At 43.3% G+C, this 24,335-nt stretch overlaps 1 protein-coding gene across 8 annotated transcripts in view; it reads right to left on the minus strand.

Moving 5' to 3' along the window:
* The window catches only part of ATP2B1 (ATPase plasma membrane Ca2+ transporting 1), a 120,214-nt gene that overhangs the window by 35,644 nt on the left and 60,235 nt on the right, over positions 1–24,335 (minus strand). For all 8 annotated transcript variants that reach the window (XM_075932896.2, XM_075932887.2, XM_075932893.2 and 5 more), the window contains 8 exons: positions 22,428–22,682; positions 22,221–22,346; positions 17,789–17,920; positions 12,065–12,103; positions 11,226–11,387; positions 6,252–6,466; positions 4,387–4,629; positions 769–1,010 (listed from right to left, as the gene is read on the minus strand). In XM_075932896.2, coding sequence (XP_075789011.1) covers positions 769–1,010; positions 4,387–4,629; positions 6,252–6,466; positions 11,226–11,387; positions 12,065–12,103; positions 17,789–17,920; positions 22,221–22,346; positions 22,428–22,682 — 1,414 coding nt within the window. The remainder of the gene's footprint in view (positions 1–768; positions 1,011–4,386; positions 4,630–6,251; positions 6,467–11,225; positions 11,388–12,064; positions 12,104–17,788; positions 17,921–22,220; positions 22,347–22,427; positions 22,683–24,335) is intronic.

The raw sequence follows: 24,335 nt of genomic DNA on the forward strand, positions 1-24,335 counted from the left end.
ACAACTGATGAGAGGGGCTGATGCATCTGCAGCAAGCTCACTGAGACACAGAATGACTGATTTCTGAGAGGCTTTATTTTATTTAAGGGAAAAGGAGGGAGTAAGAATGGTTCTCGGCTGAAAATTACCGTGGGAGGGGGAGAGGGGGGAGGAGGAGGAAGAGGGAGGAGGGGTGTAGAGAATTGTAATGGCTGGTTCTATTTCTGCCAGCAAGCATTTTGGAGCCATGACTGGCTCATCTACAGTTTTCACTTTGAGCCCTACATCAGTAGCACTGTGGTTGTGACTAACTTTCCTGCTCCACCCATCTACCTACTTCCTGTCTCAGAAGCAGATTCGAAAATTGCTTAGACATAAGAAGAAGCTTGCCACTGTCTGAAGCACGCTTCAGCTTTTATGCAAGTTTTCCTCCTTCTGCAATATGATTATGGGGAAGTAAAAGGAAAAGAGAAACTTACTTAAGACTACTCTGTTTCCTGCTTCACTGAAATAGGAAAAGGCAGTTATGCGAAAAAAGGCAAAATATATAGTAACAGCATTTCTCACAAAAATAGGAACTAAGTCCATTATAGATGTTAATTTGTCAAATTACGAGAAAGTATATTTGCACTAGTGGCAGCCAAGACAGAAGAGCCAATACTTCTGCAGATAGTTAACAGTTTTCAAAAGGAAAGATAAAAAGATTGCATTAGTGTGTCAATTTATGTACATAAAATGTTTGTAAACATCTACTCTGAGATAGTAATCCAAACGTTTCATTAACCTTACTTTTTAAGAACTATCTCAGAGGCACCCTTGCTGAATACCCGAAAACTGCCATCAGAGTTTTTTAACACTGTACTCATTGATTTTCTGACTGAGTTGAAGGTGTATACTTTGTACAGTGCCTCTTCTGGTATTTCATTCCTTATGTCCTGATAATCTCGTTTTAAATCCAGAAGCAATCCCAACAAGGCACATTCTGTTTTATTACCAACATGACGTGGTAGGCCACCTTCTTTTTCAGGAGGCTGTAAAAAGAAAAAGTAGGCAATTCTGTTCTAGTTTGTAGAATACAGTATTCCATTATTAGAAAATTGCAAATTTAAGGTCACTTGAAGTAATATTACCTCACCCTTGAACCAGATATCTTAAGACCTGCTGAATTTTTAAATTCAAAGTCACTTATTACAAGCATTAAAAAACTGGATTTATAAATGCCCTGACGAAAGTGAAAATAAATCAGACTGCTGGCTTTCATAAGCTCTTAACCAAGTAGGGACCATTTATGATCATTTAGTCAGACATCCTGTAAAAGGCCAAAGAATCCCATCCAACAGTTTCTGCATCTAATCCCATACCTACTGTTTTAGTGACAGATGGAAAGATATCCAATTTCTGATCTAAGACAACAAATGGAGAATCTCCCATATCCCAAGTTAAGTTCTTAAATACTCACTGCTCAAGTTATTTCTAGTCCAAATGTATTTAATTTTGGATTCTAAATAGTGACTCATGCCACCTTCTGATAGATGAAGAACCTATGAAATCTTTTCCTCTTACAGGAACTTCTAGGACATGATAAAGTCACCGATTAACCTTCTCTAAATTACAGGCAGTCCCCGGGTTACGTACAAGATAGGGACTGTAGATTTGTTCTTAAGTTGAATTTGTATGTAAGTCGGAACTGGTACATATTGTAGGGGAAACTCTAGCCAAACATTTTTCCAGAGCTCAGTTTTATTCTCCCACACCTCACTTCCCTCAGTTCTTTATTCTCAAGCTGAGGTGTGTGCTGAGAAAAGCCGCTCCGCGTCTCCCTGGTCTGCTGGGGGGGAGCGCTAGCTTTGCGTCTTCCTGGTCTGCTGGGGGGAAGCAGCTAGTGCGGGGTAGCCTCACCCCGTTTGTAAGTAGGGATCTGATGCAAGTCGGATCCATGTAACCCGGGGACTGCCTGTACTTATATTGCACCGAAGTCTCATTTCAATGCCTATTTTGCTTACACCAAACTAACATTTTTCTGCATCCTTTTGGAAGTGCTAGACACCATATTCCAATACTGGTCTCAATGCCATAGGGACAGTACCACGTCATTATTCCTTATCACTATTCCCCTACTTATATAGGCCAGAATCACAAAAGTATGTCCACGCTGGGTCAGACCAATAGTCTGTCTAGTCCAGTAGTCTGTCTTTCAATAGTGGCAACCCCAACTTCTTGCCATTAGAGGTTTAGGCATACACCTGTCTAAATTTGCTGGGTAATACAGACCAATCTATTCCCATCAGTATTTACCACTCCACCAATGTGTCTTCTGCACATTTTACAACTCTGTATTCTTCTCCATCAATAAAAATATTGATTATCATTGCACCAAAAACTGACCCTGGCAGACACTAGAAAGCCCTCCAATTAACAAAAGGTTCCCCCATTTAATGTTTTTCATATCAGTTAATCCACTGTTTATTTTGTTGTACTTTAAAAAACCCATTAAGTCTTTTCAAGATTTCTCTTTAGTTGATGCCAACTAGCCTAATATAATTAGCATATCATGGACATTTGTCTTTTCAAATGAGAAGAGACTTCTGCAGATTAAACAATACATATGTAACTTTAACAACTTCAACAGGCAGATAAATGGTTTAGCATTTTTCCACAGGTTCTGTAATACAATACCAGTGAGTTAGAAATTTTAGCTTGGTCTAGATAAGGCATTGTGATGCCTCTTTTCTCTGAAGGAGTTCTTTTTTTGGGGGGGGAGGGGGGAGAGACAGTCAAGGGCATCACCATTATTGGATAGAACAAAAAAGGTTTCCCTTTCACAGGTACTGTAGCACTAATCGTTCATAATGGTCGTTTCCTACCGTTTTGCCAAAAAAACCACTCTTCCTGTGCAAGCATATTATGGACCCCAAACCATCTAAACAAGACAAAGCAAAGTAAGGCATGGTCTTGGAATGAACTTTTCTGCACTGAGTCACTCGTACAACACACAAACTGGGCTCTTGCTCTCTCCCTCTGCCACACTGGTTACTTTGTAAAATTTTCCCCCAAATGCTTGGTAGAAATTTCCCCAATTTTCAGATAACAAACTTATCTCCCCTCCAGAAAAGAGTCCTACTTTAGCTATGTGGTTGATACTCCCTAACATATGAAAGGTACAGATGCAAACCCATGTAACTGGATGGAGTAGTTAATACGGATGCGAAAGGCTAGTCAACTAGTCACTCCACCCCGCCCCCCGATTGCTGCCTCTATAAGAAAGAGGCAGCAAGGGGGGTGGGGGGCTGGGGAGGGAGGAGGAGAGAGGAAAAAGGTGCTTTAATACAGCAGTGCTGCATGTAGCCCGGGGCCAGACCCTGGGCTCCACATGGCGCTCCCATATTGAAACACTGCGTGCAGCTCCAGGTCCCCAGCTGGCCTTGGGCTGCACACAGCATTTCAAAGCAACAGCACTGCATGGAGCCTGGGTTCAGCTGGTGACTCAGACTTTGAAACGCTGCAGGAAGCACAGGGACAACAAGCCCCCCCGCGGGCCCTGTGCTCCCTGCAGCTCTTTTACCTTTGAAGCATAGTAACAGCTGTGGGGCTGTTGCTACATTTCAAAGGCGGAAGCATTGACTATTCGATTAGCCAAATTGAAATTTTACATCCCTAGTAGTTAAGGCAAGTGAGCCATGCTCTGTTATATGCTCCACACTTTTCTATCTACTCAGAAGGCAACCCCAACAATTTGGCATGTAGTATCTCCTGAGATCATGACTGGTGGTGTACAGCTGAATCTGGTAAGTGGAGTCCATCAAACTGCTAGACATAGTAACAAACTTGTGTGCAATATTTATATTGACTCAACAAATTTGTAATCCAGATACTGAAAATATTCATTCACAAATGCTCAATATGAAAAGAAATCCAGTTATAAACAAAGATGGCTATTTGACTCTTAATCTACTAACACTATCCAAGAATAAAAACTGATCAATTAAAACAAAGCCACGTTTGTACTTCATAACATCTAGTGAACACACACTATCCTACTCTCATGATTGTATTTTGGTAGCACCCAAAAAGTGCTAGATGCTTTCCAAACAGGATACAGCCACTAGTACATGAGACATGCATAAATCTATTTAAGAATTAGATTAAGAAAATCTGCTTCTTGAAGACTGTATTTCTGAATCACCAATTCAAAATAATGCCAACTGTAAGGTAAGCCATTATTTCTATTCTGAATGAGATCCTCAAACCAATTGAAATATTGGGGTATTTTACATTATAGAAAGGTTAAAGGTACTTTGTCTTCAACTCAATTTATACACATTCAAACAGCTGCTAACACGACAATTATTTATGCAATGGTTTTTTTAATTTTTACACTATTATACATAAATAAGGATATTCACTTACCAGTATTTTGGAAGTATAAGCACAATTAACGGAAATTCCTGTTACAAGGTAAGCCAAAGTTTTTTCAGGAATAGCATCTGGTTCTGGAATTTTTTTATAATGTTTTTCACTGATATAAGCCTGGACCACTGTCATTCTGTTCATTGTCAATGTTCCAGTTTTATCTGAGCAAATGGCTGTTGCATTGCCCATTGTTTCACAAGCATCCAGATGTCTCACCAAATTATTATCTTTCATCATTTTCTATGAAGAAAAAAGCAAATATGAATAGCTAACCACCCCCAAAGCTTCAACTTTCAAAAACCTCTGGTTCTTTATAGTTCTTCAGAAAGTGCTAGTTTTCCCCTTCAGAAGGTAAGGCCTCTTAAAAGATGCCTCAGGTTGGCTACCCAAATACTGAGATATAGAAAGTCAGAAAATGTATCCCCAAGTACATCATGCCACAATAAACTGCATTTTAAACACACCTATTAGAACCAGAGTCCATATTCTGCTGCATTTGTATGTCAAAATTACGTGACTAACTAGAGAAAAAAAATCAACAATACTGAAATGTTAAGCTAATTTACTCAAAGAGAGACACAAACAACATTGCTACTCTAATAGGATCTGGGCAGAACACTTCCAAGCAAAGACATTTGTTCAGTATCTACTCTGTACTGATCAACAGAAGAGGAATATTCAACTGTTTCCAAAGGTGAATGTCTCTGCTGTAGGAGACAGTTGCATTTACAAGTGCTCTAAAAGAAAAATGAACAATATAGGGAGGTTGAGCCCTTTCCAGCCCCAATTTTTCAATTTTTTACAAAGCAAGATTAGTCCTATTCACTGATTAGAAAGCAAGACAGAAGTACTGTGCTATATTTCCTATTAGCTTGAAAGGCTAAGTATGCCATCATCTTAGAATTCTAACAAAATAAAAATCAGAACATCACACAATTTTATTTAAAATGTTTGAAATAAGTCAATGATGTTAGATTTTAGTTCTTGAATAGTAAGTGGCAATGGACTGGACAGCCAAAAGAAACAGACCAGGCAGTCCTGAAAAGTAGTGCAGGAGTTTTACCTATAGACATTAGCTCAAAGTCCCAACTTCAATCTTTCTAGCTCCCACAAGGCAGTTAAGTGAGCTATAAGACTAGAATACCAAGACTGCTGCAAGTTGCAGTAAACGCACATTAGTAGAATTACATGAACAAGCAATATACAGTCACTGTCTGCACTATATCCATCTCAAAGTAGTGTTTAGTCTTTCATCGTGACAGAAATCCAAGAATCTGACGTTTGCCAGAGGTAGCAGATACCGTATACTATATAGCAGGTACTAGTTATTCTGCAATATTAACTCAAAAGTAGGAGAAAAATAATTAGCATGTATCCAAGACTGAGGAATTATTGCAATCATTTCTGGCCTAAGTTTGCCAATTGGTACTCGCATATCCGACATCTGGCACAAGTGAAAGCTTACATAGCTCAGCGTGAAAGCCTAACACACTTTTTATTTTAAATTAATATAATAGGCTGTGGTATGGATCTGACAAGCATACTAGAGTGCTAAACTATGCACATGTGCATATAACAGAAGTTCTTTCATTCCAAGTCCAGACACTTCACTTGTGTCAAGTTTATATTATACTGCCCAAGGAACCCCTGTCTTTATGTTACTGTACAGTGGATTAGACAGCAACTTGCCACATTGGTTTTTCATTGTGTCTGTAACACAATGAGTTAAGTAAGAGTTAGAATGAGATAAGAAAGATTTTCAGTCTCCAATGAAGACACTTAAAAGTGTAGAATTTCCTATTTTGCATTTTAGAACTATTTTATGTGCCTACCTACCTTTAAGCATGCATTTTTATACATACCTTTACAGAGTAAGCCAGTGAAATAGTGACTGCAAGTGGAAGACCCTCTGGTACTGCCACCACCAAGACTGTAACTCCAATAATGAAGAACTTCACAAAGTACTGAATATAAATTGGTGTGCATTCAGCAAGCCAAGGTCGCTTCTGAACCCAGAAGGTATCAATTACAAAATACAAGATAAGGATAATGACGGTGATTGCAGACATCAACAAACCTTTTGTTAAAAAGAAAAAGGATAAGCAGTTATTTTTAAAATCTCCATCTTATCTATAATACAAGAGTCAAACACATTTTAAAAGCTACTCATTTTCAGACTAAATACAAAAATATGGAAGTGTCCTTTAAAATGGCAAACATAATGCGATTTTATTTTTAACAGGTAGATTAGAAGATTTTGATGTGTCAGTTATTGCAAACTTGCTCCCAAACATACAAATACAATTATTACTGGAGACTAGGGGGCTGTGCCCCTGCTTGCTATGCTCACCAATTCCCCCTTGCGCCTCTCCTTGCAGAGCACCGAGGAGAGGGCAGGCCGCACCTTTCCCATCCCTTCCCCCAGAGCACGAAGGGCGTGGGGGGTGTATTAAGGGGCTCGGGAGCGGGTAAGCGCGCAGCTTTCTCCTCCATTCCCTGGAGCACCAGGGAGTGGAGTAGCTGTGCAGCTGTGGGGGGGGGGGGGGGAGGGGAGGGTCACAGCTCAGGGCTTCTGCCACCCCTCCTCAAGCACCAGAAGGGGGAGGGGAGTAGCTGCACAGCTCCTGGGGCCATGCGGCTTGTGGTTTCGCCTGCCCCTTCCAACCAGAGTACTGGGGAGGGGAAAAGCCATGCAGCTCCAGGCTTCAACCCATCCCACCCCAGAGCACTGTGGAATGGAGAGAGGAAGTGCCGTGCAGCTTGTGGCTGCCACTCTTGGGGCCTCCCCATACCCTGTGCGGCACCTTAGCACTGGGGAAAGGGGATGGAGGAAGGAGGCAGGCAGGAGAAAAGGTGAAGTGATGAAACATCACTTTTGTCCTGCAGGAAAACCTTTTTTTATATATAGATAGATTAGACAGATATGAGACAGAGACAGACAGTACACTGCAAGGTTTTTGCACAAAAACCCATGGATCCTCCATACAAATGCACTTTTGCGCAAGGAAATCAAGAGTAAAATGGCACAGAGTTCTTGCACAAAAAGGCAAATGTACATGCTCCAGAGGGGTTTCTTGTGCAAGAAAGCCCTATGGGAAAAAGCACAGGTGCTCTGATGGCCATTCTCTGACTGGCCATCAGAGCTTTCTTGCACAAGAGAGTCCATGAAGTATGGACACTCTCTTGCGCAAAAGCACATCACTTTCACGATGTGCTGAGGTGTGGACGTGCTCACACAAGTTTTTGCGCAAAAAAACTCTTGCACAAAAGGTTTTTTGGCTACAGCTACACTACATGCTTCTTGCGCAGAGACACAGATACATCTTTAATAGCGAGTCGTAAGTAAGGGAACCAGGGGCAGCCCATGCCTATATGCAAACTAGGCAGCCAAATTACACGGGGCACCAAATTCCAAACACTGCCCCTTCCATCTCCCCTTCCCTTTCCGGTGCCTTACCTGGAGCATGGGTTCCCTGCGGCCAGGAGGGGGTAAGTCCTGGGAGAGGCAGTGTGCAGGGAGGTTTCCCCTGTGCCATGGGGGGGAGGGTTGGCCCCAGGGGAGGAGGAACGCGGGGGGGTTTCCCCTGCGCCGCGGAAGGAGGCTATTGGCCCCAGGGAGGCACGCACCGGCTTTCCCTGCACCGCGGGGGGGTGGGGTCGCCCCGGGAGAGGCGCATGCTGGCTTCTCTCGGGGGGGGAAGGGGGGGGGATCTTGGCAGCTAGACCCGTTCCGTTCAGGGGCAGCCCTAGACATCACAGAAAGCATGGCAAAGCATATTTGTGACAGTTATAGTGAGCAGCTCAAATGTAAAGTAAAACTTTGTTTACGAGGAAAAACTTGCATTGAACACATTAAGGAAGTGGAATTATACATGAAACACCTCAACATAATCACTGAAACTGAACATGAATCTTTGCACATCAAAGAAAATTTAAATGCTCTGTTCCCTCATTTCTTCCAGTAAGTATCTCCCCATGTGCATATAGTGTTTGCATAAGCCTAACTACATACATCAAGGAACAATTGCTGTGTAAGTGCCTTATTGCAATAATAATTTTCATGTGTTTGCATTTTGCTAAAATTGCACCAACTATGAACAGGTCTTTTTTAGATTAAGTCCTTTTAAAAATAGTGGATGAAAAGGCTTAAAAAGCACAATCAAGCAACTGTTTGCCAAGAATTTATTTTGTCATGTGCTAACAGAGCTGAAACTATTGGATTTTTATTATGTAGACATTTGTCTTTAAGACATTTTTAGATTAAATATTTAGTCTTAAGAGAAATTTGTTTAAAGAAAATATTTCTAGCAAGGGGGACGGGTGGAAACCATCTACAATATTAAGGAGAGAGAATATGTAAAAACTTAATTAGTAAACCGTGCCTTCAGAAGTATCAAATGGAGATGGACATGCAACATGATACTGTAACGATACATGGCCACATGTCCCAAACCCAACAAACCAAGTATTAAACTGTTACTGCATTCCAAAAGCGATATTTTAAAATTTTAGCTTAGATCGCAGGTGGGCAATAATTTTTGCAAGGAGGGTGGCTTCATGACTTTTGGTACATGGTCACAGGCCCAACTCCCCCATCCCAGAAGGGGCTGAGCCTCAGGCAGAGAGATATTATGAGTGGAAGAGAGACACTACATGCGAGATCTACTTTGACAGATTGAATGTGTGTGGCACAGATACAGGAGAACGTGTGGCAGTGTGTGAGAGACTGTGTGTGTGTGTGTCGTCTGCCGCTGGTTAAGTTTGAGAGAAGCCATTTGGTATCTCAAACTAGAAAGCTGTCCTGCTCTGCTGTCGTCTCCGCCCCCCCCCCCCCGCTCTGCAGACATGGGTTACGTGGGGGAAGGAGGAGTGCATAAGCACTTAGAAACAGTAGTGCCTCTTAGGACAGACACTCACAAGTAGGGATGTGAGAGCTGGTATATCAATAGTTGTGTAAGTGCATGAAATCTTAGCAGTTACACGACTACTCGATAGTCTTTTGGGGGCAGCAGCTAGTGCGTTCCCAGTCCCACTCCTGGGGAACCCGCTGCCACCCTGTCCAGCTGCCTTTATCAGTGGGGTGACAGCAGGAGCCGGTCTGTGAGGGGAGCCAGTTTAAAAGCCAACTTCCCTTGCAGACCAGCTGCCTGCCACCCCGGGCAGCTGCCTCAAATAGAAGCATCAATGCAGGGTAGAAGCAGACCTTGTCCGTGGGGGAGGAGGGGTCCGAGCTCTTCATGGACAAAGGCTGCTCCGCATTTAACAGCGGGATAGCAACAGGGGTGGGGCCAGGTGTCACCACGGAGCTGGTGCTGTGTGGAACCAGCTTTTAAGCCCGCTCCTGCTCCCACCCCTTACTGCCTTTAATATAAAAGCAGAAGGGGGGGGGGGGGGAGAGAAATGTGAGTGGTCAACAAGATTAACTGATAAGCTGAAGCCTTATTGGTTAATCTAGTTGACATCCCTACTCTTCCTGTGCTTCCGATTGTTGCAGTTCCACTGTGTGTTTCCCTCTCCCTGACCTGTGCTCTGCAGAAATGGGTATAAATGGCGGGGGACACCCTGACTTCAGGAGACACCCCTCCATCTCGTTCTCTCCCCCAGGATCTGCATAGCTGACAGGAGATTCCTGGGAGCAGCTCAGCTTCAGGATGGAGCAAGGGAGGTAGAAGGGCAGCTGAATACACTTTGCTGGCTGTACGTATGCACAAACTGATAATCAGCTGAGCAGGCTGGAGAGAAATGCTTGGCAGACTGGATATAGCCCTCAGGCCTGACTTTACCCACCCCTGGCTTACATAACACCAATAGTGACCTTGGAGCTAGTTACTCTTTCGTGCTAAAGTGACTGGTTATGGAGAGGACAGTGCTCCCTCACCTGTGCTTCACTGTATCGGTCATTATGCCTAGGAAATGCTCGTCTCCAAAACCATTACTCTCAGGAATAGCAGAACACTTAATTTAAGAAAAAACAAGCTTCCATAATGACATTTCACATGCATTTACCCATTCATTTTTGAACAGCAGGGTCAAAAATGCAAAAACATCTCAACTTTAGTAGCAATTTAACTTAATTATATCCTACAGCCTTTATGCACCACAAAATCAAGTTTAAATAGACAACATGCTTGATTAGAGTGAGAAGAGATTCTCACACCTGAATATTCACCAATATGAAAAAGAAACACTTAGAAAACAAAATGTATATATAATGATGCCATTCATGTAGTTTGTTGGTAGAGGGACCAGAGGAAAGTGCCTCAATAGCAAGCCTTCTAATAGGGCTTTCTACCACCTTCAACGGTGTACAATAGTCAATATTACAAACCCACATTCTTACTGCTCAGATAAAAGCCAGACACTTATAGTTACATTTCCAAGTAGTCAGTTTTCCAAGAATGGTGTGTGTTGGCACACAAAATGCCAAAGTGAGATGTAGTGTAAAAGTTGGTATATTTTGTGAAAAATTTCTACATGCCATCACCTTAGAAAACAATGTTCCAAAGAATATGCCACTAGAAGGTACAGCTTTAACGGATACCATCAATACATTAATTTGATCATACACAGAAAAAAAGCACACGCCAGGTTCACTGTAACTTTGTGGCTTAAAACTAGCCTGTATCTGCTTTAACTTGACTTTGCTATAGTTCTATCAAATAAGCTACTATGATACAAGAAAAAAAGGTTGTTTTTTTGGTAAGAACTGACCTACTAAAGCTAACTTAACAACCCTATGAGGAAGTTATTTCAGAGCAAGGCCACCACAACATTTCAGAATATTGACATCAAATTTGTTCAGTGTCAAATAAAAAAAATATTTTCATTATTCATACCTGCTTTGCCAATCTGGACTGCTAGCTTTGTAAGTTTGCCTTGTAGAACTGATTTTTCTTTCTTTGGCAAGTTTGCTTTCTTTTTGTCTCTCTCATCACCATCTCCACCATCTTCACTTTTTAAGGGCTGCATTTCCATGGCTGCACCATCTTGAGCTTTGGCTAGATTTAGAAACATAGGGGATATATGAATGGATAACTGCATATGAATGAATAGTTAAGAGTTCAGACAGACTCAAATCACCAAAAATCAGTGTTGCTGAACACATGCATTCAGCTGCAACTTCCATCAGTTTTAGTGGTGTGCTTGAAGCCAGTCAGTCATTCCCCGTTGATCAATAATCCCCACTCCCTCAGTAATCTTTGATCAAGGAAAAACAGACTTCAAGGTAACCAGTAGTAATGAATGCTATATTACCTACAGGGACTCAGGGTCACTTCTATTTAGATTATTAGCTATGCCTTTCTGGATCTTAACATGGGCTACCATTTGAAAATTTGGGGTGAAGTTGAAAAATGTGGTTTTAATGTTTACAATTAAAGTCACAAGTTGAAAAGGACAATTTCATATTTAGGTTATGGCAACCTTTACCTATATAATATTTAAACAAACTACAGTAAAACTCCAATAGTCTGGCATCCAACTGTACAGTACTCCCGACAGTTTATAGTGCCTCCTGATAGTCCAGCATATCCGATAATCCGGCACCACCTAGGTCCCAAAAGTTCCAGATTATCTGAAGTCTACTGAACTTTGTACAGAAAAGGCAGATAAAGGTATGAGCACTTTATTAGACACCTATACGAAAATGTTTTTTCAGTGTATATTACAAGATTACCTTTGTTACGGTTCTCAACAGCTCCATCTTGTTTTTTACCTGTAAAACAAAGGAACTATAATTTAAAAGCCCTCTTTCTCTAACATACAAGCAATAAAAAATTAGGTCGCTCAAATCTTATTTCTGTTACCTATTGTTTCTCTCACAATCACCCTCAATTTAAAACGTAAGAAATGTGACTGGATAGTTAGGAGGAAAATAACTATTTATCTAATTTGTTTTATAGTGGCATATCAAACTACAGGTTAATAATTTAAGTATAAATATGCATGCTAGGATACACTAGGGCTGTAAGTGTTTAACTTACCTGTTAACTGAAAAGCTAATGTTTATGTTTCTGGGTAAACGCTTGTCTGCTCCCAGGGAGTAGGCTGCTGTCCCATGCTGCAGTCTCTATCAACCCCACTCCCAGGGAGCTAGCTGCCCCATGCTGTGGGCTCTAGGCTCCCAATATGTGTCAGGAACCTGCTGGCCGCAGAGTCCGCAGCGCGGAGCAGCCAGTGCCTCAGGGGCTGGGCATGCAGCCCGAAACTGGGGCTAGTAGAGCCTGCAGTGCAGGGTGGCAGCCGGTTTCCTGGGAGCAGGGCTAGCAGCCAAGAACCATTGCACTCAAGGAACAGATATTTGCAAAGCCCACACATTAGTAGTGGGGTCAGACATATTTTGATATTCAGAGCCACAAATACAGGAGTAGAAGGGATCTCAATTAGGATGTCAACGCCCATTTAATTGGTTAACCAGGTAACATTTATTTGCATATTCATTAAGCAAATGATGAATATTCAAATAAGTTGTTGCTGGGCCTCCCAAAGCCCCCGGTGCCAGCTTTAGTAAAGCTTTTGAAAAGGTCACCCACAATATTCTTGCCAGCAAGTTAAGGAATATGGATTGGATAAAAGGACTGTAAGATGGACAGAAAGCTGGCTAGACCAGGGTTTTCCAAACTTTTTACTTTAGTTGGAACCCGTTTTTTTCAGTACTGTTTTTTGCAACCCAAAAATATAACTGCATATTAACAAATGAATAAATGTTTACTGTTTCACTCGGATGCATCCTCCACCCAGCCCGGGACAGGGCTCGGGGGACCCAGCGCCACACAGGCACTCTGGGAGGCAGGAGCAGACTGGGGGGTAGGGTATCTGGCTAAGAAGGAGGGTGCAAGGAGGGGTAGGGTTGCCAGGTGTCCAGTTTTGTGCCAGACAGGGCTGGTATTTGAGGCTTCTGTCCGGGAAACAAATTGAGAATATACTGGACACATAAAATGTCTGGCATTTTCCTCATTAGGTAACTTTTATTATTAGGTGTATCAGTTTGTAGTTTCGAACTGCCTGGCAGGTAGATGTGCTCAGCCTGCATGAGTGTGTCTACCAGCCAGATAGTTCGCAACTACTCAAGGGGGCGTGTGGGAAGGGCCAATATGGAATCCCCAGGGCTGGACTCACTCCTGTTTTGCCAGGACCATGCGTGGGATGGCCAGTGCCCCAAGACCTGCGTGTGCCCGGGTCAGTCCCACTCCCCACCAGTCACTTTGTTCCCCCCCCCCCCCCCGCCTGCTGCCCCTCCAGCCAGCCCCACTTCCCCCAACCCTCTCCTGGCCAGCCGGCTCTCCCCCACTTCCCCTCTCCATCTCCCCCGGCCAGCCTCGCTGTCCATATGTCCAGCCCCGCTTCCGGCAGCCGGTTCTTCGCTCCCGTCTTCCCCAGCCAGCCCCGCTCTCCCCAACCCCCTCCCACCGCAGGTCGGTTCTCCCCCGCTTCTCCTCCCAATCTCCCCCGGCCAGCCCCCTACCCTGCCCCCTCCCCCCCCGCTGGCTCTCCTCTCCTCTCTCCCCCACCCCCCAAGCCAACCCCACTACCCCCGTACAGCATTGCTTCCGGTGGCCGGTTCTCCCCTCCTCCTCCCGACCTTCTCCGGCCAGCTCTGCTGCCCCCAACCTCCTGCCCAGCCCTGCTTCCCGATGTCCGGTCCCCAGTTCCTCCCAACCGGTCTCCCTCTGCCCCCATCTGAGATCAAGTGTGTCCTGCATTTTTTGGGGGGGGGGGGGGAACTCACCTCATAACCCTAGCTACGCCTCTGCCGGGAGCCTGGAACATCCGGCTGCAGACTCCGCCCAGCCTGGCCGAGGGCTTGGGGGACCTGGCACCAGACGGGTACTCTGGGAGCCTGGAATACCTCGGCAGCCATGCTGAGGCCCAGTATTTTTCCCCCTCCCACAGCCCAATACTAGGCCATGGCCCATAATTTGGGAAACACTGAGTTAACGTATTTAGATTAGGGATGTGAAAGGTTATCTTGTCTAATCCCATGCACTGTGGCAGGTCTAAGTATTATCCTTATAGACCACTTAACAGGTTTTTTTTTTTTCCCTAACCTGTTTTAAAACACTGACCTTTCCTTTTCAGATGCATCTGTAAGACAGTCCTATTGCTTAATGTCCTAGCTACACAAGTATGGCAGACTATACTTTTGACTAACATCTTTGTGGCTGACCATTTGCCATACAAGAGACTGCCAGAAACTTTAAGGGATACCCATTAATGATATACTGCAAAGTGAGCATCTGGACAAAAATGTAAAATCTGGCTAGCTTCACATCATGGTTTGTTTTAAGAAAACCACATTAGCCCTCCTAGAAGTCAGCTGTAACTGGGGTAAGATCAAGATTCTAAGATGCATTGTTGCAACTGCTATCTCTGCGGGGCCATGACTGCTGCCCCGCATGCCCTTTCTGGAAAGCTCCAGCAGCTCCTGCACCAGTTATTTGCTTTCAATCCTGCTTACACTCCCTACTCTCCTTTGTCCTAAGGGGAAGACTACATAGTTCCAGTTCTGAGAAGTGGCTCTCAATGAGCAGCAGCTCTGAGGCTTCTTTGCCCTTCACTCAATTTTGGGATGGGGGTAGCAGTCAGGAAACATGACTGCACATTTTATCATCACTTGCCCCAAAGGACCAAAATTTGGACACAGCTTAAGACAACCCATTTACAGACCTGAATTCAAGGTTGAACTACATTTCAACAGCTTTTTACACACAAAAATGTTTTATCGGGACAGTAGTTGATTTGTTTCCAAAGAAAAAGATTAACTGAAACTTGATATGCAACACCACCAAACCCATTACAAATCTGCTTCCAGTACAGAATAAGAAGTTATATTTTCTGCAGAGAAAATCCCATTGGTTACTTCAGTAATTCAGTAGTTTAATTCAACAGGCCACACAGCAGTAATTTCTCCTACAATCCTAAATTTATCTGGGTAGGAGAAAGACTCACCAAAACAGTCAGCATGTGCCAGACAAAGGCTAACATCCACTCCATGCTGTTTAGTTAATATGAATTCTAGGTCATTTCCTTGACTATTCTCTTTGCCCTGGAGGGAGCCATGGCTTTAGTCAAGTATACTTTTATTACCATAGCAAATGCTGTCTCAAATAGTTAGTGTCTGAAATTGGAAAGGTATCCACATTGACAACCTACAAAATAAATTTAGAGAGCACGTAGTCTTCATAATTTCTGGATCCTCATCTAGGCAGATTATTTCCCTGCAGTTTTGCACCGTAAATGCATTTGCAAAAGGCAGTTTCCAGATTTATGAGAAAGATGTTTTTAGTTTTTGAAAGAGTTTCAGATTATACATAGGGACAGGTCAATATTGAACAAAAAGAGTGTGATTGCAAAAAGGGCTGTCTTGTTCCATATCTGTTTTGGTTAATATGTAATATGAATTATATCAGAAAAAATGTGTTAAAACAGCATCGAAGGAGAAGGGACAGATGCATTAACTTATTTGTCCCACATTCAATTCCATGTCAATGGGTCACTGCTTGTTTGTTTTTTATTAAACAATTAGCCTGCATTACCTGAGGCTTTTGCTAAATTGTAATAGTAGTGAGAAAAGACAGGGTAATCAGAAGAAAAGATAGTGTGCTGAGCTACCATTAAAATTGCCCAAGGAACTAATTGCTCACTGTATCTTCAGCTACTGTTTTGTTTTAACAAAGAAGCAGCCTGGAGCACCTCAGATTAACCAATTTGAGCATAAACTGTCCTGCAACATATGACGTGTGTTTCATCCAGGAAAACTTATGTCCAAATGCATTTGTTAGTCTTTAAGTTGCCATGGGACTGCTCGTTTTTGCGGAAACAGACTAACATGGCTTTCCCTCAAACTTATTTTATTTACCATAGCAGTCTGGTCCTTGAGTTCAAGGGAAGTTTCTGGGCTCAGATATGGAGTTATGTACCTCAAAAGGAACATGGAATTTTAAGATAGGAACAAATGATTAGCTTTTTGGCAGAATTTAGCTTCTTAAAGCAAAATAATCCTCTCACAAGTCTTTCCTAACTACCTGAAAAGACATTTGTTAGTGAATGATAGCCTTAATCTCTTCTAGGAGTCCTCATGTTACTTAGCACCAATAGCCAGTTGCCAGAACTGAAGTCATATATAGGGTATAAGAATTAAACCAATTTTTCCAAAGAGCTGTTCTCCATTATTTGTCTTCTTGAGAAGGCAGGTGCCACATGGAAACATTTTTGGCTGCAAGAAATGACATGGGAATTGATGCTTTGTAGAGGCCATTTTAATCAGTCTGACCTTAACAGATGATACCAATAGGATAGAATAATATACATTTTAAAAATTCCTGGGCAACACACACAGATTTTAAGATATCAAGCAAATCATCCAGCCCAGTCTCCAATAAGGAGAGTTCACTGATAAGATGGGGAAACTCTGTAGTAAGATTCAAGGTTTTTTCCCCTGAACCCTATTTTCATGAGGTATTCATGCAACTAAAATTTCCAATTTTTGCGACTTGTACTATTGAACATACAACTGCAGAATTCACGACAGGGAAAACTCACTGGTTACTTTCTATATCTGGATACAGAGAGACTGCTCAGCTCTAACAATCAATATTGTGTGCTATCAGCATGCACTTCACTTCATATGCATGTCACTTTAGTAAAACAAGCAGGTAAAAAACCCCATGCAGATGGAAACCAGTAGAGTCTGGCAACCCTGCACATGGGCAACGGCAAAACAAAAACGTCCTGGGGTTCTGTGTGGCCCACAAGCTATGTCTGTTGGTTTTTGCGCAAAAACCAACAGAGTCCACAACTCAAGCGTGGTTTTGCGCAAGTAAATCGGCAGAACAGAGGACTTTTGCTGGTAGAGTTATTCCTTTTCCCACGAGAAATAACTCTTTTGCACTACAGCTCTTGTGCAAAAAGGCAGGTGTAGACACTTGGGAGGGGTTTTTGCACAAGAAACCCCTATCAGCAAAAGCACAGGTGATCTGATGGTCATTCTGTGTGGAGACACTTGTGTTTTTGCGATGCACTTTGAGGTCTGGACATGCTTTTGCACAAGAAGTTTTTGCGGAAGATCTCTTCCGCAAAAGGCTTCTTGCGCAAAAACCCTGCAGTGTGGACAAAGCCCCAGTGGGCCACATGCAGTCCCCAGGCTGCAGGTTGCCCACCACTGCTATAAGCCTCTCTCCTTGAATCCATCTACTATATTTAAAAAAATTGGACTACATAAGTATTCAGTTCTAGACTGGATTTAAAATTTCATTGTGCTATGCATTTAAGTTTGAAAAACAGCCCACTGAAAGAATAATGGCTTATTTAAAGAGATTATATAGGAGTAGCTCCTAATTTCTCTATTCAAAAAAAAGTTCAAACATTGCATGTGTCAGTCATTTAAAGTTTTAATGCCTACTTTTCTTGTCCTTTTTCTCCTTCTCTTCATCATCTCCTCCAGCCCCAAGTAAGGTAAATATAATTCCAGTTTGAGAGTTCACTCCTACAGCAGTAACCACCATCCTTCCAGAGCCTTCCATCACATGGGTACCTGAAAGAGTATACTTGTCTGTAAGCGTACAAGTAGCCAGCTAGGAAAGCAATACAATGAACGATTTTGTCTCTGATGTGAACAGTAAAACATTTCCTTTAACGATGGACGTTTTTCAAACTTAAGATTGTTGTAAAATTGATACTATTAAAGGTTCTTTGAAAGCATTTTCATAATTGTCAAATCAACTAAAATTATTCAGAAGAAAATACAAGGTAAGGAATAGGTACTGGCTTCAAGAATAAATGTTATGCTTGGTTTTGCTTAAGAAGAGTCAAATGCTTAAAATACAATTCCTTGGCTTGTATGTTCAATTTTAGGAAAGTTGACTGTTCTTAAGAGACTAATTTGATGCTAGGGCAATCTAAAGAAGCATCATCATATTTTCCTGCACTGTGTTCTGCTATTCCAACATGTTTTAAACCGAAATGCATCCCATCACAGGCCAGGCTTTCATTCTGCTTAATCCTGCAATTAATTTAGAGTTACATTATTATTTACAACTTAATTGGCAAATAGTTATGTTAAAAAGCTAGCATCAATATTACAACTGCACAAGCAGTAAGAAGGCAAGTTTTAAAGAGTAAGTACTGTATTGGCAGCAAAATAAATTCTAGTCTAAAAAAATATTAAGAAAAGGCTAAGAGTACATATATCAGCAGCTTAGAATAAAAGTACCATATAGGGATGTCATGGTTATTTCAAAGCCAGGCATTATGAAACTAAGTATCTTAAAGTTTGGACTAAATTTAAAAAAAAAATCTAAATTATGTTAAGGTATAGAAATACAGTTGGGGTATCCAACACAATTCTGACCAAGTTTAATGTGAATTGATTTTTAATGACAGATTAATCTGAAACTATATAAACATTTATAAAGTATAGTCTTTTCCATACCTTAAATTGTGTGAATCTCTAACTTATTCTAAATCCAGCAAATACATATTTAGTTAACATTTTAAGATAGTTATTACATCCTTCTCTCTCACTGCCAGGCTTAATCAGACAGTCTGACAAACTCAACCCCATTTGCACCCAGGAATTTCCAACTCCTCAGCAAATAGTTAAGTGTTCCATTAGCCCTGAGAGAAGCACAATTTGAGTTTTGTAAATAAGGAAAGCTGAAGCAGATATTGTGATTTGGCTACAGCAATGCTATAAACTGGCCAAGAATTTCTTCCTCTTCCCTTGTTTACAACTACAGGCAGTCCCCGAGTTACGCTGATCCGACTTACATCAGATCCGCAGTTACGAACGGGGATTTTCTCGCCCCGGAGGACTGGAGCAGCAGGATGCCTGGTCCCGCCGCCCGCCTCCTCCGGGGCCAGAAAAGCTGCTCCCTGTCTCCCTGGTCTGCTGGGGGAGCCAGCAGACCAGGGAGACGGGGAATAAAGGGGCGGAGGACCCGGGCCGGACCCACGGCGCTTCCAGCTGATCTGGAAGCACTGCGGGTCCGGCCCCAGGTCCTCCACGGCTTTGCTCAGTGTCTCCCTGGTCTGCTTGGGGGGTAGGAGGGGGAGGGAGAACGCAGCAAAGCCCGGGGTAGAGCAGGTGGGGCGCTGCCGGTTGGTCCCGCAGCACTGCTCCTTGGCGCTACTGGACCAACCCAGCAGCACCCCAGCTGCTCTGCCCCAGGAGTCCTGATTCAGCTGCTGATGATCAGTTTCAGCAGTGGCTGAATCAGGACGCCTGGGGCAGAGCAGCTGGGGTGCTGCCGGGTTGGTCCAGTAGCTCCGAGGAGCGGCCGCACTACTGGACCAACCCAGCAGCACCCGAGCTACTCTGCCCCAGGCACCCCCAAGTCAGCCGCTGCTGAAACTGACCAGCGGCTGACTACAGGAAGCCTGAGGCAGAGTTGCTCTGCCCCGGGCTTCCTGGAATCAGCTGCTGATCAGTTTCAGCAGCAGCTGACTTGGGGACGCCTGGGGTTCTTACGTTGAATCTGTATGTAAGTCGGAACTGGCGTCCAGATTCAGCCGCTGTTGAAACTGATCAGTTTCAGCAGCGGCTGAATCTGGATGCCAGTTCCGACTTACATACAGATTCAACTTAAGAACAAACCTACAGTCCCTATCTTGTACGTAACCCGGGGACTGCCTGTACTAGTAAAAAATTCTCCTTGGCCAGCTACCTTGTAAGAGACTGAAAAATGACTTTTTAAAACTAAGAGCAGAAATGGCTGAGATTTGATAAGTGGTGAGGTACAATGTTCTCTCCTTTACAGCTAAGAGGCTGAAATTACTTATGTAGAGCAGAGCTAAAAGATTCTACACACTCACTATACTTGTGCTTTGTATTAAGAGTTTCCTATTGGCTGCCCTGAGATTGAGAATGAAATACTCAAGCAATGACAAAATGGCATAAGACACAAAACTGAAGGCATTTTTAAAAAACTGTCTAGGTACTTTTAAAAAAAATTTAGCTTCCCTGGTTAATATTATGAATCGATAACACTGTTCATAAAGCTTCTATACTTCTCTTTCAATTCAGGTGCAAGGCATCACACACAATGAGCCATCCAACAAATCCTTCAACAAAATCAAGACTAGAGCAAACTTGATATTTCTGGTATTTCAAAGGTAAACCTTATGCTTGATTATCCAGCACATTGGGAAGTGCAGGGTGCTGGTTAGTCAAATATTCTGGTAAATTAAGTTTGGAGTACGTGTGGCGGGGGAGAGGAGAGGGGTGCCGAGCTGGAGTGTGGGTGGAGGTACAGACTCTGGGCTGGGAGTGCAGTATCCAGTGTAGGGCCAGAAATGAGGGATTCAAGGTGAGAAGGGGGATCTGGGCTGAAGCAGAGAATTAGTGTGGGAGGTGGTGTGGGGCTCAGGGAGGAAGTTTTATGCGAGGTGGCTCAGGGATGGGAGACTGTGCAGGCTCTGGGAGGATGTTTGCATGTGGGATGGGGTTAGATCTGCACAGTTCTCACCTGAGGCAGTTTTCAACAAGCAGTGACATGTCCCTGCTGCTCCTTGGCGGGGGTGCGTTTAGGCACCTCTGCATCCTGCCTGCGCCTGCAGTTGCCACCCCTCCCAGTTCCTATTGGCCAGAGTTCCTAGCTATTAGGAATTGCAGAGCATCACTTGGGGTAGAACGGGCAGCACACAGAGCTCCCCACAGCCATTCCTCCACCCAAGAGCAGTAGGGACCTGTTGCTGCTTCTCGGGAACCAAGTAGGAAACTTGCTGGCCTTGCATCAAGCAGACTAAGCCAGACTTTGAATGGAAATCAGAAGTGCTGGATTTAGAGAGCTTTCTGGTAGCTACAGGAATGGATAAACACAACTTTATTAAACTTTCACATCTGGTTTACATATAAAATGAGAACAGGGACAGCCCATTTTTAGTAGAGAGTCTTTCCGGTTAAAAAAACAGCTAACATATACAGACTTATTAGACATTGCCATTGAGGGAAGAGTCCTGATAGCACAAGCCCTCGGAACAAGGTCACTGGCAACGAAATACAGGCAGTCCCCGGGTTACGTACAAGATAGGGACTGTAGGTTTGTTCTTAAGTTGAATCTGTATGTAAGTCGGAACTGGCGTCCAGATTCAGCCGCTGCTGAAACTGACCGCCAGTTCTGACTTACATACAGAATCAACTTAAGAACCCCAGGCGTCCCCAAGTCAGCTGCTGCTGAAACTGATCAGCAGCTGATTCCAGGAAGCCCGGGGCAGAGCAACTCTGCCTCGGGCTTCCTGTAGTCAGTGCTGGTCAGTTTCAGCAGAAGCTGACTTGGGGACGCCTGGGGCAGAGCAGCTGGGGTGCTGCTGGGTTGGTCCAGTAGTGCCCAGAGCAGCACTGCAGGACCAATCGGCAGCCCCCCAGCTGCTCTGCCCCAGGGTCCAAAACAAAAGCCTGGTCTGCTGGGGGGGGGGGGGCACACTAGCTGCGCCCCCCCCCCCCCCCCCCCAGCAGACCAGGGACACGGGGAGCAGAGCCGCAGCCACAGCGGGGTGCCGCGCCTCTGAGGCTTTGCTCTGGCAAAGCCTCAGAAGCGCGGGAACCCGCCCAGTGCCCCTGGTCTGCTGGAGACGGTCTCCAGCAGACCAGGGGCACCGGAGCAGCTTACGAACGGGGCTCTCTCGCCCCGGAGCTCGCAGGTAGCAATCCGCCACCTCGACCTCCGGGGCGAGAAAGCCCCGTTCGTAAGTGCAGATCCGACATAAGTCGGATCCGCATAAGTCGGGGACTGCCTGTACTGTACAAGCCAGAATTCTAGAAATACACAAGTTCCAGGATCAGTTGTAGCCTAGTATCAACTACTCCATTCTATGGTTTAAATATATATATTTACCTGACAGCAGCATAGGATCTTTATCCAAAGTCTTCTTAACATGATCTGATTCTCCAGTCAATGAGCTTTCATCAATTTTAAGATCATTTCCTTGAATAAGTACACCATCAGCTGGCAGAAGATCACCTAAAATACAGAGCATTGAAAATTACCAACTCAAAGCACACTATTAAGGAAGTTAAATAATTGAGTAGAACATATATTCACCATATTTTACTTGTGCAATATCCCCAACAATTATGTCAGCTACTGGTATTTGGATGACTTGTCCACCTCTGATGACAGTGAACTTCTGTTCTTGTTCAATGCGGCTCTGCAGCCCCCTAAATTGTTTCTCTTTACTCCAGTCATTGAAAGCAGTTACCAATACCACACACACTACAGATAAGAGGATTGCAGCTCCTTCAATCCAACCTGTTTCACCTTCACCCTCTTCTTCACCGACAGTCACTGCTCCACATACTGTAAGAAAAAGACTTAAAAGGTCAGAAACAGACCCCTCTGTAATCCATATAGCTTTCACCAAGAGTAAATTTACATAGACTTAAGTCTGATAAATAATTTCCTAAGAAATACTTAAATTAACGCTAGTCAACATTTCATTCAGAGGTTACCAGAGAGAGAAGAAACAAGTAGGACCTTGAGAGGAGGAACAGCTTATTTCAGAAACTCAGAAAGGCAAAGGAGGATTTGATGGAATTCTAGATGCTCAGCAGTTTAAAAATCAGACCATTTATTTAGCTATCTGGAGTCAGGTGCTTAAGTTTGAAAATCTTTAGCATCCATATCAATGCAAAAGGTAACAGCTATCCTAATTTAATGTATGTCCTGGAGTAAGATCCAGCAAGTCTGTATTTTTCCACTTTTACCCAATAGCTGCTCAAATGACAAGATTTTGGTCAATTGCCCTTCTACTGTTTAGAACTCTGCCAATAATGAAACAGATTAGTGCCTTTTTCACTCTGTTGGCTGCTTGGAAAAAGCTATGAGCCACTGGAGGAAGATCCAGAGGAACAGGACCTTTCTCCCCCACATGAGAATGTGAAGTGGAGTAGCAGAATAGCCGGTATTTAATCTCCCCTTTCATTCTCCTCAAAACAATTAAGAGGAGGTTATGAGCAAGAAAGAAAACACTTTGCTGTCCCAGTAGCTAAAATGAGGGGGAGCTTTAAGTGTGCCGGTTAATTAGTAGCTAGAGGCTTATTCAAAAGATGAGCCTCAAGAAGATCCAACATCTTTATGACAAAAAACCCTAGTACTCTCCCAATCTCAACTGTTATGTGCCACACAGACACAGATTTCTCCCAAAAGTTGCTCTTAACTTTGCTAATGGGTTTTCACCATCTTATTTTATGTACCTTTGACTGAATACATTACCTGGTATATTTCTTCTCCAGTTCTTAACTGAATAAAGAGATATTAAACCACACACACACACACACACACACACACACACACACACACACACACACACACACACACACACACACACACACACACACACACACACACACACACACACACACACACACACACACACACACACACACACACACACACACACACACACACACACACACACACACACACACACACACACACACACACACACACACACACACACACACACACACACACACACACACACACACACACACACACACACACACACACACACACACACACACACACACACACACACACACACACACACACACACACACACGTTTCTAGTTATACTCTGGCAGACCCTCAAGACTTTCAGAGCAGACAATGCTTTTAACTTCTGTTTAAATGAATAAATGTTTTCCCCCATACCCAAATGTCACAGAGGAAAAATCTTCAACGATGATTTTCTCCAAAATATTAAAGCCACGCTTTGGCAAAAAAAAATTGAAATTTTCAAGAAACTACAACATCAATGTTAGTGCTTCTAAAACTGTAAAAAAGGTAGTTGTGAAACTGACAGCAGCAGGAGTATCTGCATGATGTACCAAGTTCTGGAAGACTGAACAAATGGTGAACTAGGTACAGTTCTTATAACTTCTGAAATAGTCTAAGTCAGAACAAAACCAAAATGAGTTACTCTTTTAAAGCTTTGATTTAACATCTACC

This window comes from Pelodiscus sinensis, chromosome 1, assembly GCF_052426305.1.
Source record: "Pelodiscus sinensis isolate ZL-2025 chromosome 1, ASM5242630v1, whole genome shotgun sequence".
Taxonomy (NCBI): domain Eukaryota; kingdom Metazoa; phylum Chordata; order Testudines; family Trionychidae; genus Pelodiscus; species Pelodiscus sinensis.